Consider the following 16,894-nt stretch of genomic DNA (forward strand, 5'->3'; position numbering starts at 1 on the left):
ACTGTTGCACTTATCACAACATCGGTCAAGATGATTTAGGTCATATTCAAATTTAAAACTGTCCTATCACGTTAAATACCCATTCACGACATTATAATTGCTAAAGGGCTTTAATGGAGTAAATTTATAAATATTTTCAGGTATTTTTGTATACATTCGATGTACATAAAACAATTAGCAGAGAGTAGTATGTGAAACAGCGACAGTTGGGTGAACGGCCGCTTCAATTATCTAATGGGTTGCGGAACACACCTCTTATTGCGACGCCATGTTTTAAATGGTGCACGTAGCTCAGGAGTTGGACTAAGTTTTATCAATTATAAATTTTTTGTTAGATTTTGATAAATTCCTAAAAATGAAAATATTACGGAATTGTTTTAAATGACAGTTTTGTAATTTTAAAAACAGCTCTTTATTTTGGCCAGATTCTTCTCAATTTCCTTTGCAAGTGGTTTTTGCACAATATCATTATTGGTCTAGCCTTTTCCCAACTACGTTGGGGTTGGCGTCCAGCCTCACCGGATTCAGCTAAGTACCAGTGTTTTACAAGGAGCGACTGCCTATCTGACCTCCTCAGAATCGTCCTGTGCCTGGTTTTTGCACAATAATGTATTGTTTAGTAAAAAACTCTTTCATTTGGTCTAATCATTTTCCTATAGGGTAAATTATCTAAAATACTACCTAAAAGTAAATTATCGTATAAAACTATAGTAATGCATATAATTTTATGAAAACGTTATATTATTTCTGAAGAATATTTCTGAGTTTAAAAACTTACTTACTACAAAGGTATAAACCTTTCTCCTGGCCTACAATCCTGCCGCGCCTCTTACTTGTTTTCACGAACTCGTCGGTTCGCGTTGCCTGAGTAAAGTCTGCGCTAATCATAGACTTTAACAACGTTTAGACACGGAACGAGCCTCGCCTATCAATAGACCGACTTTCCATTTACTCCGTGTAAAAAGTTCCCGACTTTACACCGGCAAAGTTGAGTAAACGTTGAACAGAATGTTTGCAACTGTCCCTTGTAAACATTTAGCGGTACCGCGAGCTATTTGAACTAGAATCCACTGCGAATGTTTATCATTGGCTTGAACATTTTCTTTTGATAATCTGTGAATGAAAGGCAAAGTTGTCCTATTGAAGTTTTTTTTTGTTTTCTAACTGTTTATTGAAGAACATGACCTGTTAGTACTTGATGGGCTAGTTAATAAAAGCTAAAATCTCTTATTAACTACATAAACATGCGTTGAAAATGAAGTTTTAAAATGATGAAATGATGCGTAATTTCAATATGAAATTACGCATCATTGATTATTAAAAAAAAACACTAAAGAGTAGTTAAGCACCAAAACAATAAATTGTGTCAAAACTTAGTGGTTAATAAAAGTGACAGCTCAGTAAAATCTAAAATGAATTTTATAATTACTCAGTCCTTTATTCTTAGACAGACGTTATAATTTACAGCCTTCGAGGTAAGGCTGGTGTAATCATATTTAGGGCTAAGTTCACCCTTTGTTTCGTCCATGGCTACCTTTTGTCTTTTGCGTAATAACATTGTCATCGTTTTTCCGTGGAACAATTTCTTTGGGATTAAGGGAAGGAATTGATTGATGTATGGAATTGTATAGTGGTTTCTTAGGTTTACGCGAATGTTAGACATTGAAATGAAACTACTTTTATGGATTTTATCGCGGTAGAATTGTATATTTTTTATTATAGGGTGGTTGCATGACTTTAAAACGTTAGTTCTGTATTTGAGTTTGTTTGAAAGTTAGCTCACGTGACGGTTTGGGATTCTTTTGCTCGTTTATGATATTTATGGTATTCTTAATGTTATGTGACTTCAGCTTTCTCGAAGACATGTAAAAGTAATGATAAAACCTACTTACAAAACAAAAGATTTAATTTTATAATACGTGGCTCGTCACGGGAGAAGCCTGAGTCCAGCAGTGGACTGTGACGAGCTGATGACGATGATGATGACAATAAACTCTTAACGTTTTTGTTAAGCAAAAAATGAGATGAAAAGTTTACACAGGTGTATCCTTTTTCTGTTTGAGTCCTAAATAGATTTTACATTATTAGACGTCTGTCGTCAATTTGATGTGTTTGTGGATGACTTGAAGGTTATCTTGTGCTGAATTCTTGGCGTATTGTGAGTCGATAACATGTTTCAACGAAGTTCTGCGTTTTGTTTACATTTTATGTAAATAATTGACGTTTTCCAATTTTATTAGTTATTGTAGGTGGCTTTAACCTGCTAATAAAGTTTAACCTTAAATAAAGTTGGACCTGGGTCAACGTGAAAGCCATGAAAAAGGCCGGGTTTCTTCTCATAAAGTTAACACGTGAATGAAAAGAGATACTAATAAAATTAGTTATTTTAATGTTGGATACGATAATAGGTTTGGTAGGTATGTATACAAAACTATACTCTAAGAAAGGTCTATGCCCGGCAGTTACTACGTAATTAAATATAAAAATAAAATACAATAACAATATTGTTGTGACAATAGCAACAATAAATGTTTTCATTTATGAAACAAAGCTTTGAAAAACATGAGTCTGGTAGATGGCAGTACAACAAGTGATCGTCATTTATGGTTTGTTGGTAGACCTATATAGTTCCAGTGATAAAAGTAGTTTATAACATGCCTTGGTAAGTAAAAACTATTTTTCAAAATTCAATACTTATTTATTTTAAATCTAATCATTCTATTTGAAAGTAGTTTTTTTCATTTTTGGGTAGTTTAAGTTATTTGATTGGGTCGAACTGTAAAATTACGTGCTGTTTTTGAATAATTTTCAGGAGAACACGGTGTACATAATCGAAATATACAATATTGTAGGGCTAGGCAACTAAGTAAAATAAACCGAAATGTTTCTTTTGTACGTGCTATTTTTATGTGTTGTTTTATGCCAACTGTTACTTTGTTTACTTTTTCATTGCTAAATCAGACGCACGTAGGTACCTACCTCCATCAATATGATAAACTCGGTTTTCTACGTCTACTTTTAAGTTTTGTTTTGGTTTTCTACTTTTAAGCTTTGTTTTATTATCCCCAGTTTAACTAACGCATCATGTACGATGCCCACATCAGGAGCTCAGATGTTTGCTGCAGCGTTACAAGTCCTTACATCTGCGCAGCTCCTGCTAACACCACAAGAGATACCCGATTCAGATGTGTTAAGTAAGTTATTATAAAGTAGTTTGAAAAAAAATTGGTAATATTTTTAATTCAAGATATGACTTACAAAGCGTGATTCAATTGAAACTTATTTATGTTTTAGCTGTACCTAAGTTTCGTAAACTAACCTCGAACGGGACAGAACAAGTAATAGACCGAGCAGAGTCGAAGAAGGTTGGCTTTTGCCGTGCAGTAGAACACGAAAGCATGAACAAAAAAATCGAATAACTACGAGTATATGCTCCTCTACGATTTTGTGTGTGTTATAGTAGTCCCTTAACCTTTCACAAAGATCCTAAATAAGCACCATTACAATTTAGTTTACGCAGATATTGGATTTTCAATATGGGTTTCGCGGTCTATCGCTCTTGATTACATAATCTGTTTGTAGAGTACTCATAGGCCGCTATAAAGCATAATTAGGCTGAAACTACTCATCGCGTAGTCCTGGTACTTAGCTCTAAAATAAACCTAATTAATTTTGATGTTATGATTAGAAATAGATGGATGAAATGTATGCAAATGAAAGAGGTTATATATGCGAAGGTATTTATAATGTGATCGATTATTTTTGTGTTTGTATTTACAATTTAAATAGAGCGAACTAGACGTAAACATTTTTTTAATTTTGTTATCATTATTTAGTACCTTTTCGCTTTTCTTGTTACAGACTATCAGTCTTTCGATTTCATAATAGTTGGAGGTGGTACAGCTGGGAGCGTGGTCGCAAGCCGCCTTAGTGAAGTCAAGCACTTTAAGATATTGCTCATAGAGGCTGGAGGAAACCCACCTATCGAATCTAATGTAAGTAAAATATATCCAGCAACAGACATAAGTTTATTGAAAAGTTCACGCGTATTTGGGATGCCCCAATTGGTTTCGGACAAAACCTTAGTCCTGTCGGAGTCCTTAATCATGAGCTGACGTGGCGGCATTGACGACGGCTAAGTATCCAATAGAATTCAATGCTATTATGTAAAAAAAGAAGATTAAAAGTAGTTATATTTAAAACATACTAAGCACAGCCAAGAGATATTTCTTGTTAGTCGAATAACCGAGTTATGTTCTTAACTGTACGTAAATGATGGTAAAACTACGAGTTGGTTTAGAATAATTGAGATAAAGAATTTTGTCTTTTTAATCGACGACTTCCGCATTATTCTTGTGTCGAACGTCAAACATTCAAATTACAAACAATGCTGATTATGATAGGCACAGAAGTAGCCGAAACACGTAGTTTCGAATACTTGAATAAAAATGTAGACAGTTCGTTAGTAATATGCAAATTTAATGTCGTGTAAATGTGCATGAATAAAGTGCAAACAGTGCATGTTTACCAGTATGTATTGAACGCTGTTGTTGTGACCTAACCGCTACTTGCACCAAGGTTGGCTTTGATTCAATTCAGTTGACATTGCCAATATATTTTATTTTATTTATTCTAAATTCTTGATCCCCTATAAACTAAATATTTCTGTACATTTTTTTTTCTTGGTTAAGATATTTTATTTTCTATGATCTTTACAATTTTACAGCGTTAAATATATACAGTACAATCATTTGTACATTCATTTCACAAAAAAAACATACATACATTTAAATAGCGTGATAATATAGTTACATCCTGTGAACATCAAAACGAGCTATTCAAAGAGTTTTCTTATTTTTGTGTTGAATTCAATATTATTATGAAACACTCGATAGCAGTGTTTTTATTCCAAAAAGTAATTTACACTTATCTGTATCAAGAATCTTATTTTTATAACATTTATGTCAAAAGGTACGGGCACAAACGGGCACAAACGTATTGTGTAAACTTATTTATTTACGTTACCTTTCCAGATACCTGGATTAGAAAAAGCTATGGCTGATAGTGACTCCAAATGGAAATATGTTTCCACAAACAATGGCGCCGTAGATCAAGGGATTATAAATGGGTCCATAAATCTGTCTAGAGGTAAAATGTTCGGGGGAGGCAGCAGTCTCAACGAAATGCTGTATATTCGGGGACATAACCTGGACTTTCAAGACTGGTATGACGCTGGAAATAAAGAATGGAGCTTAGATGACGTAAACAGATGCTTCAAGAAAGCTGAAAGTCTTCAAAACGAAAAACTACTCAAAGATCCTACTATCAAGCCGTACTATGGCAGTGATGGTCCACTTGTGTTAAACAGATTTAATAGTACAGACACTGATATTACTAAAAAAGTCCTAAAATCGTGGCATGAAATAGGCTTTAGGCACGTTAATGACCTGAACTCCGCTGGTCTTTTTGGTTCTGGATTCGCTACAGTCATAGCATCCGATGGCGTTAGAAGAAGTACTAATAATGCTTACTTAGCTCCAATCAGACACAAAAGTAATGTAAAATTCCTCAAGAATGCTCTTGTGAAGAAGATATTGATCACACACGATACCAAAGTTGTCTTTGGAGTTAAAGTAGAAAAGGATGGTAGAAATTTAACATTTTACTCAACGCATGAAGTTATTTTAAGTGCAGGTGCAGTGAATTCACCTCAGCTCCTTATGTTGTCTGGTATTGGTCCTAAGGAGCATCTTCGTTCAAAAAACATAACGTGTGTACTTGACGCTCCCATGGTTGGGCAGAATCTGCAAGATCATTTAGTTGTTCCAATAACGATATATGCCGATCGAAGAGAAATACCAGTTGCTGAAATAGGTCCCTCTAACATTATTCAATACATTTTTAACCGTACAGGTCCTTTAGCAGAGAGTAGTATTTTCACTGACGTATCAGCATTTTATGCCACTAATAAAAAACAACGTCAGCCCGAATGTCAATTACACCTCTCAATAATACCAAGACACGCGTGTGATATAAAAGAATATTTCACGTCCCTATATAGGTACAAAGATTCCGTTGTGGATTCAATAGCGAATTTCAACAAAAATCATACCCTTTTCTTCTTCGCCTTCAATCTTTTGCACCCCTATTCTACAGGAAATGTTTCCTTAAGTTCAAACAATCCGAAAGATACGCCGCTTATCTTTACAAATTACTTTAACGAGACCAGTGATTTAAAAACAGTAATTAAAGGACTCAAGATGGCATCAAAAGTGGTGAAAACCATATTTTTCAAGTCGCTCGGAGGCTTTTTGGGTAGGATGGAGTTAAAGGAATGTGATGCCTTTAAATTGGATAGTGAAGATTATTGGGAATGCGTTTCTTTGAACTTGGTAACTTCTATGAACCATCTTGTGGGAACGTGTAAGATGGGGCCAGATCCAAATACTTCAGTTGTTGACAGTCACTTAAAAGTTCACGGAGTCAGTCACTTACGTGTAGTTGACGCCAGTGTGATGCCGAAAATAACAAGCGGGAATATACTTGCACCTACAGTTATGATAGCAGAGAGAGCCGCGGAAATGATTAGAAAACAATATGAAGATTTATAGTTAGGGATGTACTGATATATATGTAGTTACTAAGAATATTATTTTACATGACATTAATGCTGAGTGTGTCTCTTATGCTTTGTAGATATAAAGGTGACGCGAAACATTGTGTTTTTTTTATTATGATGTACTTACTGTTGAAGATGACATTACATTATGGATGGGTCAGTTTTAAGTTATAAATAACTCCAGCAAATTTTGATAAATGTTCTTCATAAAGAGTTAATTATGAAAGAAAACATAATAAAGTACCAGCGAAATTCTTCATTTGTTTATGAACTTAGAAAGAGGAAAGCATTTTGTTAAGCAAATAAATTTTGGAAAGATTGTTTTTTTAACGGTGTTTTCTCTGAATACCCGTTACAATGAAGTACAATGAATAAATTTTCAACTTCCACCTTTGAGGCGGAATGTAAAATTACTTTATTCTACTACTATTGTTTGTTTTTTTTTCTTTTTGCCAAGAAAAGCAAGAAACTCGTTGAGGAATTATTTCGTAACGTTTTTATTTGAAATGGAGGGTTTTGGAAAGTTCTTAGTGCCTTTCAACCGTACTAGAAATAAAAATACTGTATTATTTTCTTAGGTATCTCGTGTTTATAGAAATTACTTTTTCTTGTTGCCTATTTCTGTGTTCGTTTTGAAGGCGATCGCGTCGCTAAAAATACAAAGTATTTATCATGTATTTAAAAATATTATTTTACTCTTGTTTATCAAATTCATGATGGAAAGTAGGCTTTATTGTTTTAAGAGTAGATATATGATTATGCTAATTATATTTGTAAGACACACGATACCGAGTTGTTTTAATGTATACCCAATGTTATTTTACATCCACAGTTATGTGTTTTCAGGACTAGATATTTGTAATAAATAAGTTGACTGTTGGTCTAATGGATAGAGGCCCTCACTGCTATAAATCTGAAGTTAGATTCATCATTCAGTCATTAGTATCTATTTAAATATATATGTATGTTTATATATTACAACAATCTGACTCTGCGGACTTTGTACCGCCTAATAGTCTAGGAATTTAGTAGCGCTTAGGTGATCTAAAAAAAAATCCATTTATATTCACCGTGATTTTTTTGTTGTCTTACAAAAGCAGCCCAGTTCATGTATCCAATAACTAGAACACGTTCATTATAAAAAAGTTGGTATTTATGAGATTTGAATAAATTTAAAATGCAATTTTTATTCAATATTATGATGCAATTCGTAGTTTTAGAAAGACAGCTCTGTTGCGAGCGCGGTCCGAGCCTCGTAACAATGGTAAGAGGCGCGGGCGGCGGCGCTTATATCATTTTTAACAGGATGTTTCAGATTTCTCTTATTTCATTTTTCTTCGTACCTATTATCTTAGGTGATGATAAAAAAAAAACGCGCCTAGGGGTATTTTACGTCGGATACATGAACTGGGCTGCTTTTGTAAGACGACAAAAAAATCACCGAGTATAAGAGATACTTCTTATTGTACCTTCAAATATTAACGTAGTCGTAACTGACATTCGAGCAAAGAATACAGCGAAAACGATTGATAAACAAACTCTATACGACTCAATGTTACATAATAATGTTCGTATCGATAAAGTTTTATGTAACCAAGCCGAAATATCCTTTTATACCATAAAATGGTGCGTAAAACACATTTTCTGTCGATCTGACCTTCTATGGCAGTGTTACCTGACCAACCAAATGGGATTTGGATTGTTTGTTCTGTTTTTCACATTCATCATTAAGCGCCTATAGTAGAGGAGTTAGCAACGTTTTTGAGAAATAATTTTAAGGCCCCGATTCTTCTAATTGCAATGGCCAATAAATAAAGAGAAATATAAATAGCATAATTGATGTTTATGAAACCCCCCTCGACACAGGGATTAAACTACCTAATGCGGGAGTCGTTTTATAAAATAACTAACTATGAAGAATCTATTACAAGGTATATTATGTTGTCTCAAAAAATACAAATCTAGGAACTTTGCAATCGCAGTGTTGACTCTGTAAAGTATTGCTCTTACAGAATACGCAGAACTCAGTTTTCCCATTTATATAAACCTCTTTGAATAAGAACGCAAACGAAAAGTAATGAATATTTTTATTTGCAGAACTTATTTGCATCTTGTGACTTTAAATTATAAGAAGTCGTTCATTTAATTTCTGAAAGATAGAATTGAACGACAGACTTTGTACAAGACACTGGCAATAACCACTTGAAGAAAGATTTCTCTATGTGGAAGAGAGAAGGCACGGTTCACTTTGTAGAGCGGCATCTCTTTTTCACAAACGAATAATCTTACTTTACGAAGTATTGCTTGGTTCTTAGTACCTAGTCTGAAACGTGTCAAGAATAATTAAGGTTCTGAGATCGCAGAACATAAATAAATATTAGCTGTTGTGTCTTTGTCTTCAATACTTGGCTGTCACAGTTCATTGAAAGTATAACTTGGTCTAGTTCTAGAAATAAATATGAAATATCTACGTGACCTATCTATACTTTAGCATTCGTTTAACAAAAGGATTTAACGGCACTGATTGAGTATTGAGTGTTAAATGATTTATTATGATAATTTGTCAAAAAAAGTTTTAATATAACATTTCAGAAAAATAATCTCATTGTTAATGAAAAATTACAATCACTATTCTTTTGTTAATAAAATTAGTGTTAAACTGGAATATAATTTTCTTCACAATTGCTCTATGAATGACGTCTTTGATCGATATAAACTTGGAAATGTGTCTGCAAAAAGTGCTTATGGCGCTCGAAATTGGTTGCGTATAGTTAACCATAAGGTTTGATCAAAAAGTTCCTCAAAGGTCTATGATTAGCTTCAAAAGTGCCACACGAAATCGTGCACTTGCAACTATGACACCTAATCATCGTTTTTCACGAGCTAACAATACCGCATACAATAAAACCTAGCTCTACAATTCCCAAAGCTGAATGGAGAAAAAACCTTGTGTATTCTTACCGCGACTTACTACAAAACAAGTTTGCAATCCGGAACGTTCTTAAGGGATTCGGTAACACCCGTAGATTAATCTAGATTAGATAAACGAGGATACACGAATGTTTTCCCCGAGGAAACTTAAAGAGTATTTAGAGTTTCCTGCGTAAGGCTTATTTGGTGACCGTATTGTTAAATTAGTTTCAGATGCTCTGACTACAGTTTTTTGTTTTTACTGAAGAGATTGCATAGAGAGCCGAGTCGTGTGATGATAACGCCATAAGCACAAAGGGCGACGAGACCCGGATAGAACAATAATGTGGGTATTTTTTTTCATGAAATTCTCTTCCTAAATTGCATTGGAGTAGTAATCTTAAAATATTTCGTGACATTCCTTTTCAATCAGTGACCTTTTCCCTTCAGTTGCAGATTTGAGCGATTCGGCCTCTTGTAAAATGCTACTTCTTTGTAAAGAGACATATCTACTTTAGTTAAGGTCAATAGATCAATCAATTTAATTTCGATCAATCACGTGAGTTGGATCTGTCAACTCAACACATTTGAGCATTTTATATTTTAGTTAAGACAATATTAATTATTCAGCTGTTTTTTGGATGTTTTAACAAATGCAGACTATTTAAATTAATAAATTATAATATAAATAAGGAAAAAAGATATTGTCTGTCAATAAATGAAAATTAAAATGTTAAATAGGTATCTTCATAAAACGTTGCAAAACTATATTAACTTATATTTAAAAAGAACGAAATTAAATAATTCGTATTAAAGACTATTAAACTTCGAATACCGTGCAGGCAAAGGTATCGAGATTTGTGGTGTCGCCATAATTTGTTTTTATCGACAGCCACTTCAAAGTAAGGTAGTTGCAATTGCGGAAGTAAGATGCCGCTCTATGACGTTTTGTGCTGTCTCGCTTATACAGCTGCCACAGTCTGAACCGTTTGTGGTAGGATCCCTACAGTGGGAATATAAAAATCGTAGAAATTTATTATGGATGAGCTCATTATGGTAAGTCATCATCGTCCTAGCCTATTCCCAACTATGTCGGATCGGCTTCCAGGTGGTAGCCAGGTTCAAATAAGTACCAAAGTTTTGCAGGGAGGCTGCCTATCTGACTTGCTCAAACTAGTTTCCTGTGTAACACGATACCCCTTAGTTAGCTACTGACTACCATCACGACCGTCAATGATGTATGAATAACAGCTGGGACCTACTATACACGGTGATTGTTTAGTCGTCTTACAAAAGCAGCCCAGTTCATGTATCCAATGACTAGAACACGTTCATGATAAAAAAATAGGTATTTATGAGATTTGAATAAATTTAAAATACAATTTTTATTCAATATTATGATGCAATTCGTAGTTTGTTAGAAACACAGCTCTGTTGCGAGCGCGGTCCGAACCTTATAACAATTGAATGGTGCGGGGCGCGGGCGGCGGCGTTTTTATCATTTTTTAAGAGTATATTTCAGATTTCGTTTGTTTAATTTTTCTTCGAAGTTATTATCTTAGTTGATGATAAAAAAATAATAATCGCGCCTAGGGGTATTTTACGTCGGATACATGAACTGGGCTACTTTTGTAAGACGACTAAAAAATCACCGTGTATAATGTGCCTTTCGAATCACGGAAATCACAGAAAGTATGGTTGGCAAATCTCAAAACGGTTAGGACTTAAATACGTGATCTTCAAAGTTATACGTACACATCAAATGTTAGTAATGTTGTTTGGAGCTAGTGGAAAAAATAAAACAAAACTATTCATAATAAAATAAAACGACCTTCAATAAATCTGACACTAAGAAGCCAAAAATATATGAATGACTGAAGATATTTTGATCTCAATGATTGAGAGATGTGTGTTCCGCAAGTTCATTGCGGAACACTTAGTGGTCTAACCCTTAACCTAAGTCAAGTGCTACGCTCTACAACGAGGCTTACGAATAATTTGAACTAACTAGGAAAAAAGTCTCTAAATAGCTTAGAAAACAAAAGGCAAAATTAACACAATTTTGTTCACCAACATTTGTCATCCAATGTTTGTACAAATAAGCAAGGTTGGCGTTACTCCGTTGTTAAATATTTACGAGGTGCTAACCAACTCGTTTACTTAGGACCAGTAGTTCCTTACTCAGCCTATGAGAACAGCTTATATCACCGTACATAATCTTTGGTTCTGTAATCATGTAAAAATAGCTGAAGATACCTCGAAATTTAGGTCAGGGCTCTTATGGGACCGATTAGAGGGGATTTACAACCAAACCGGACTGTTTTTGCATTATTTAAATTATGTTTAGGTATTTCACTTTGTTGTGTTACAGAGACATGAGCTTTTTCTTCTTAAATTATATTTTTGTATGCGAATTTTATTCTGGAGATGACTAATTTTGAGTTTTCGATTTAAAACTTAAAAGAAGTTTTACTATCACACAAGGCTTAGTTGACTAACGCATCTTAAATGCAGAGACTCAATATGTGAACTCTCTAATCACATGTTACTGGTCTAAATTTACAGTATTTTAAAGGCTTCTAATCAAAATCGTAATGTCTTGGCGACGACATGAAAAGTAGGCAACCAGCCTTTTGCTTTTCTTATTATTGACCCTCATCAAACTAGGCCATCAATCGTGGTTCCGCCAATTGAATGTTAATACTATTGGGATGTAAACAGCTGACAGTAAAACACAATAAAGTTGATCTCATGCTTTTATTCTAGTAGAGTTCATTATTATAGGTGCTAATATCATAGAATTTTTAAGCCTGATTGTCTTCCAATATCAGTTCAGAACCCCTTTCTCCAATCATGATGGTGGGGGCGTTAGTGTTACCACTGACGGTAGCGGGCATCACACTTGCGTCCACCACACGTAAGCCTGTGACTCCGTGAACTCTTAACCGACTGTCCACCACCGAGTTATTGATGTCAGTACCCATCTGACATGACCTGACGGGGTGCCACAGGGTAGCGGCCAAGTTAAGACTAACGCATCTCCAATATTCGTCACTGTCTAATTCAAGCTCATTACATTCTGGGATATCCATTCTTCCCAAATAAGCATTGATGGATTTGAAGTATTCTGTATTTACTATTTTACTTGACATTTTCAATGCTTTAACAATAGTTTCTACATCTCTTTCATCTGAGAAATAATTTGGGTAAATAAGAGGATAGTCGTGAGGATTTGAAGATTTAAGTAAAATTTGTCCCTTGGAATGGGGATGCAAAAGATTGTAAACGAATAAGAATGCACCGTGATCCTTGATTTGGTCTTCAATAGAATCCATAACTGTACCGTTGTAACGGAAAGTGCGGCTGAAAGCTTCTTTCAATCCTTCAGTCTTTTTGGGATACATAACCAAAATAGTTTGACTGTCTGGGTAATTAGCTCCTTCAACGGTTGAGTAGAATGCACTAGCATCTGTTCCAATGTCACTGTGAGCTAAAGCACCTCCACGTGTAACCAAGTAGTTCATGTAATTGAGATACGTGTTGGGTAATGTTGCCTCATTTGGTTCATCAGCGAATATGAGTACGGGTGCTATTACGTGGTCTTGAAGATTTTGTCCAACATTTGGTGAATCAACAATAGGAGTGATTCCTAGTTCTGTCAGATGCTCTGCAGGGCCCACACCTGACAACATCAGAAGTTGAGGAGAGGCTACTGAACCAGCACTTACTATAACTTCTTTTGAAGCGTAAAATATGAATTTTTGACCATTTTGTTCAACTTCGATACCCTCCGTCTTTTTGGTTTCTGTGTTTATCAATACTTTTGTAGCCAAAGCATGCTTAAGAATTTTCAAATTGGATCGCTGTCCCACGGGCATTAAATATCCTCTACCTGTACTTTGTCGCACTCCACCAGATGCTGTGGACAGCAAATATCCAGCAGTGTTGACGTTTTCCATATTTAAATCGGGAACATTTCTAAATCCGATTTCTTCCCACGCCTCCATAACCTTAGCTAAATATGTGTTGAAAGTGCTGTTGAATTTGTTGACATTGAGTGGGCCGTCGTGACCATAGAACTCACTGATTTCAGGATTACTTAATCTCTCTCCATCTTGAAGATTTTCTGCTTTTCTAAAGCATCGATTTACTTCATCGACACTCCATTCTTCATTCCCTTGGTCGTACCAGGTTTGATAATCTTGATCATTTCCACGCACATAGTACATAGCATTAATGCTGCTGCTTCCTCCGAACATCTTTCCTTTGTTCCAGCCTACAGTTCCGTTTATAATAGCCTGACTTGTTTTTCCATCGTTAACGGTCTGGTAACACCAATCATAATCCGTGTCAAACAAGGAAACTTCGAAGCCAGGAATCTGAAATATTAAATAAAATGTTACTACCTGTGTATACCTTTTCTATCTCTCCTGTCCGTCCAAAAGTAGTCTGGACGCTATTCGCGATAAGTCCGCCATAGTACCCTTACACTGTATTTACTAAGATTCACAACTATAAATCTATAGTGTATAAATAATATTCTATGTATCCATCTTGTTTCGGGAAATTAATTTAATATTAAAGAAAAAAATTGAAGCTTACATCAGATTCAAGAGGAGCGTCGCCACCTGCTTCTACAAGCAGAACATTGTATTTCTCATTTTCACTCAATCGATTAGCAACAACACTTCCTGCAGATCCTGCACCAACAACTATGAAGTCAAATGTATCTTTACCTGTAATGAAAATTTAAGAGTTAAAATCACGGTGTTCATAAGATAGAAAATTATTAGTCTGTGCAAAAATTTTTAGTTAAAAAATTGCACAAGATTATTAGGACATAAAACTTTCAAAATATTTCAGAACCGTTCAAAACACAGTTGATTTCTGTCTATTTTTGTATCGCACCCTTAAACATTCAATAATAACATTATTTTCATAATTTTTGACGCCCTGTTTGGATTTTACGGTCAAATCTTGATCCTCTCTACACTGTTAAGCGTAGCTGTAAAGTCAACTTACTATTAAGCTTGGCTTCAGGAAGGAGGTCGTGTGTGAGAATGCATTGAGCAGCCGCGAAATATTGGAGAGCTGCCGCGTACGCCTGAGGCGCTGCTCCGTTCGTGGGGGTAAGACACGGCGCGCTGCTAAAACTGTAAATTAATAATAATTAGTAACTTTTTTAGTGTTTTATCTTTATAATAAATGTTAAGTTAAAGTTAGTTTTTGAGTAACAAAGTCAAAAACAATAAGTTTGACATGGATGTTGCAACACTACGTTGTCAAATTAAGGAAATAGAGGAAAAAAACATTAAAAAGCTATGTTCATTTTGGAAAATGTGCTTCCGAAATGTATGTATTCTAAAGAAATAAGGGAAAAGTACATTAAAGGAAGTTAAAACATTTTTTTTGGCACAGTACTTTCTAATTTTAAATCATATTATTTCAGGCTAATTGAATATGATTAGTACAATATGTCGCAGATGTAAACATTTGCGATACGTACAGCTGTTGACGGATGTGCCGTTTAAGCATAAAAGGGTGAACCAGTTCGGATGTTTTGATCTCCTTTAATATTTTGCAGTAGAGTTTTAGGTATTTTATTAAAACTGGTTCGAAACAACAAAATTTGAAAACCTTCTGTTTGGGGTTGAGCGGAAGGGAGTGTCAGACTTTTATTGGCTAAAACCCACCCAAGTTCTTTCCATTACTCATCCTTAACCCAAAGCAGAAGGAATCGAATTATGATTTCCCCATCCAAGAGATGTCAAAGCCCATTAAATAGAAAGGAAAAATGGGAAGAAACACTGAAAGGTTTGCTAAATAATTTTTTGGTTTAATATGTTTTTTTCATTCTAAAAACAGCCTCATTGCTAATTTATGGTAACATAAATTAATACAAATGGTTATTGTACATGATAAACTTGATATAAAAAGATATTTTTTTTTTAAGAAATGAGAAAAAAACTTACCAAGACGCCATTCTGGTTACAACTAGGTAACTTCGAGTGAATTCTGTTGCAAATTGTCTTTGCAATTTATACACCTGTAGAATTTGGAATTATGAATTTCATTAATTTTTAAATAATTGAAGTACAAATATTGTCTTTACGAATAATGACATGACTTTCACAAAAACGAGCACGTGACAGTATTTGTAGACAAGTTCTTTTGAAATTTTTCACCAACTAGCTGTTAACCGCGCGCCCGCCCGCTACGAATCAAAAATGTTTCCAGATGTATATAGAATCGGGATATAAATCCTATGCTATCCAATCCTATCCTAACCTTGATTATAAACTAGTTGTCCTCCAAGTTTGGTCTGTATCTGTTCGGTGGATTTGCGTGAAAGAGGAACAAACATCCATACATGCACACTTTCGCGATTATAATATTATCACGGATGCAGGATTATGATTATTATCAAATTTTTCATTTGTTATTAAAACCTCTTAAAGTAGTGTTTTTTTATCAATGTAGGTAAACAATGTGTAGAAAAGCATGGAGTATTTTTTTTGTAAATTTACATTTCAATAGCAATCACTGACATTAATGAAGGCGCATAAAATACATGTTAAACTTGAATTTTTAAAAGAATGTAAGAATAAAACCGTGACAGCATAGTATACACCTTAATCAATTTTAATACTGTCTCAATAATAAAAATGATTAAGTAATTTTACGTCGACGGTAATGCAATTTAAGATTTCTTAACTAATTAAAGAATAAGAGACGAAGGGAATGTCACAAACGCTTTAAACTATCAAAACAAGTTAGAGTTGTTTACTTACTTCTTTACCAAGAAACGGTCTCTGCAGCAATTACTTTGACGAATATCTTAGGTTATACAACAGTTGGAATCACTGAACTGTAAAATAATGAATTAGGAAAACAAAACACTGCTAACCGCCCATTGCTTAGCAGTGTGAACGTCGAAAACAATTGCGTAGGTATCTACTAAGATGGTTATCATTGATTCACAAACGAAAAGAACCAGACGCGTTGAGATTTTTTTTTACTTTCACATAACGCCATCTAGCTTCAGTCTAAGCCAAGCTTGTATAATGAATACTAGGCGAATAAGATAGATAAAAAGCACCCAGACACAGGAAACGTGCTCATCACACAATGATCCTGGGTGAGAAAAAGACCTTGGATCTACTGGCCTGTTAGTCTAAGTGGCCATTCGGGGAATTTGATCAGGTTTACTTGCTTCATTGGCTGAAGGAACAAGCGTATGATGAACAAAACTGCTGCATCGCGTCGCATAGCCCTAAATCGCATGGGATCGTTCGCGACACTTACTGTATCACACACACAAGCACAGAGATATATGATCGATCTGCGCAGGCCAAGCCGTGTGCA

The 16,894-nt window shown here is 34.8% G+C and overlaps 2 protein-coding genes across 2 annotated transcripts; one reads left to right on the top strand and one right to left on the bottom strand.

Annotated features, from left to right (window-relative positions):
* Nucleotides 1-2,621: 2,621 nt before the first annotated feature.
* LOC113492053 (glucose dehydrogenase [FAD, quinone]-like) lies at nt 2,622-6,964 on the top strand. The gene is made up of 4 exons (XM_026869336.1): nt 2,622-2,662; nt 3,070-3,194; nt 3,862-3,995; nt 5,034-6,964. Exons 1-4 carry the CDS (start codon nt 2,655-2,657, stop codon nt 6,609-6,611), a joined length of 1,845 nt encoding a protein of 614 aa, XP_026725137.1. The 5' UTR covers nt 2,622-2,654; the 3' UTR covers nt 6,612-6,964.
* Nucleotides 6,965-12,272: 5,308 nt separating this feature from the next.
* Nucleotides 12,273-15,584, bottom strand: LOC113492054 (glucose dehydrogenase [FAD, quinone]-like). The gene is made up of 4 exons (XM_026869337.1): nt 15,502-15,584; nt 14,552-14,682; nt 14,132-14,265; nt 12,273-13,908 (listed from the first exon to the last, which is right to left on the bottom strand). Exons 1-4 carry the CDS (start codon nt 15,510-15,512, stop codon nt 12,334-12,336), a joined length of 1,851 nt encoding a protein of 616 aa, XP_026725138.1. The 5' UTR covers nt 15,513-15,584; the 3' UTR covers nt 12,273-12,333.
* Between the last annotated feature and the right edge of the window lie 1,310 nt (nt 15,585-16,894).

Source organism: Trichoplusia ni, chromosome 3 (assembly GCF_003590095.1).
Source record: "Trichoplusia ni isolate ovarian cell line Hi5 chromosome 3, tn1, whole genome shotgun sequence".
In the NCBI taxonomy this organism is placed as follows: domain Eukaryota; kingdom Metazoa; phylum Arthropoda; class Insecta; order Lepidoptera; family Noctuidae; genus Trichoplusia; species Trichoplusia ni.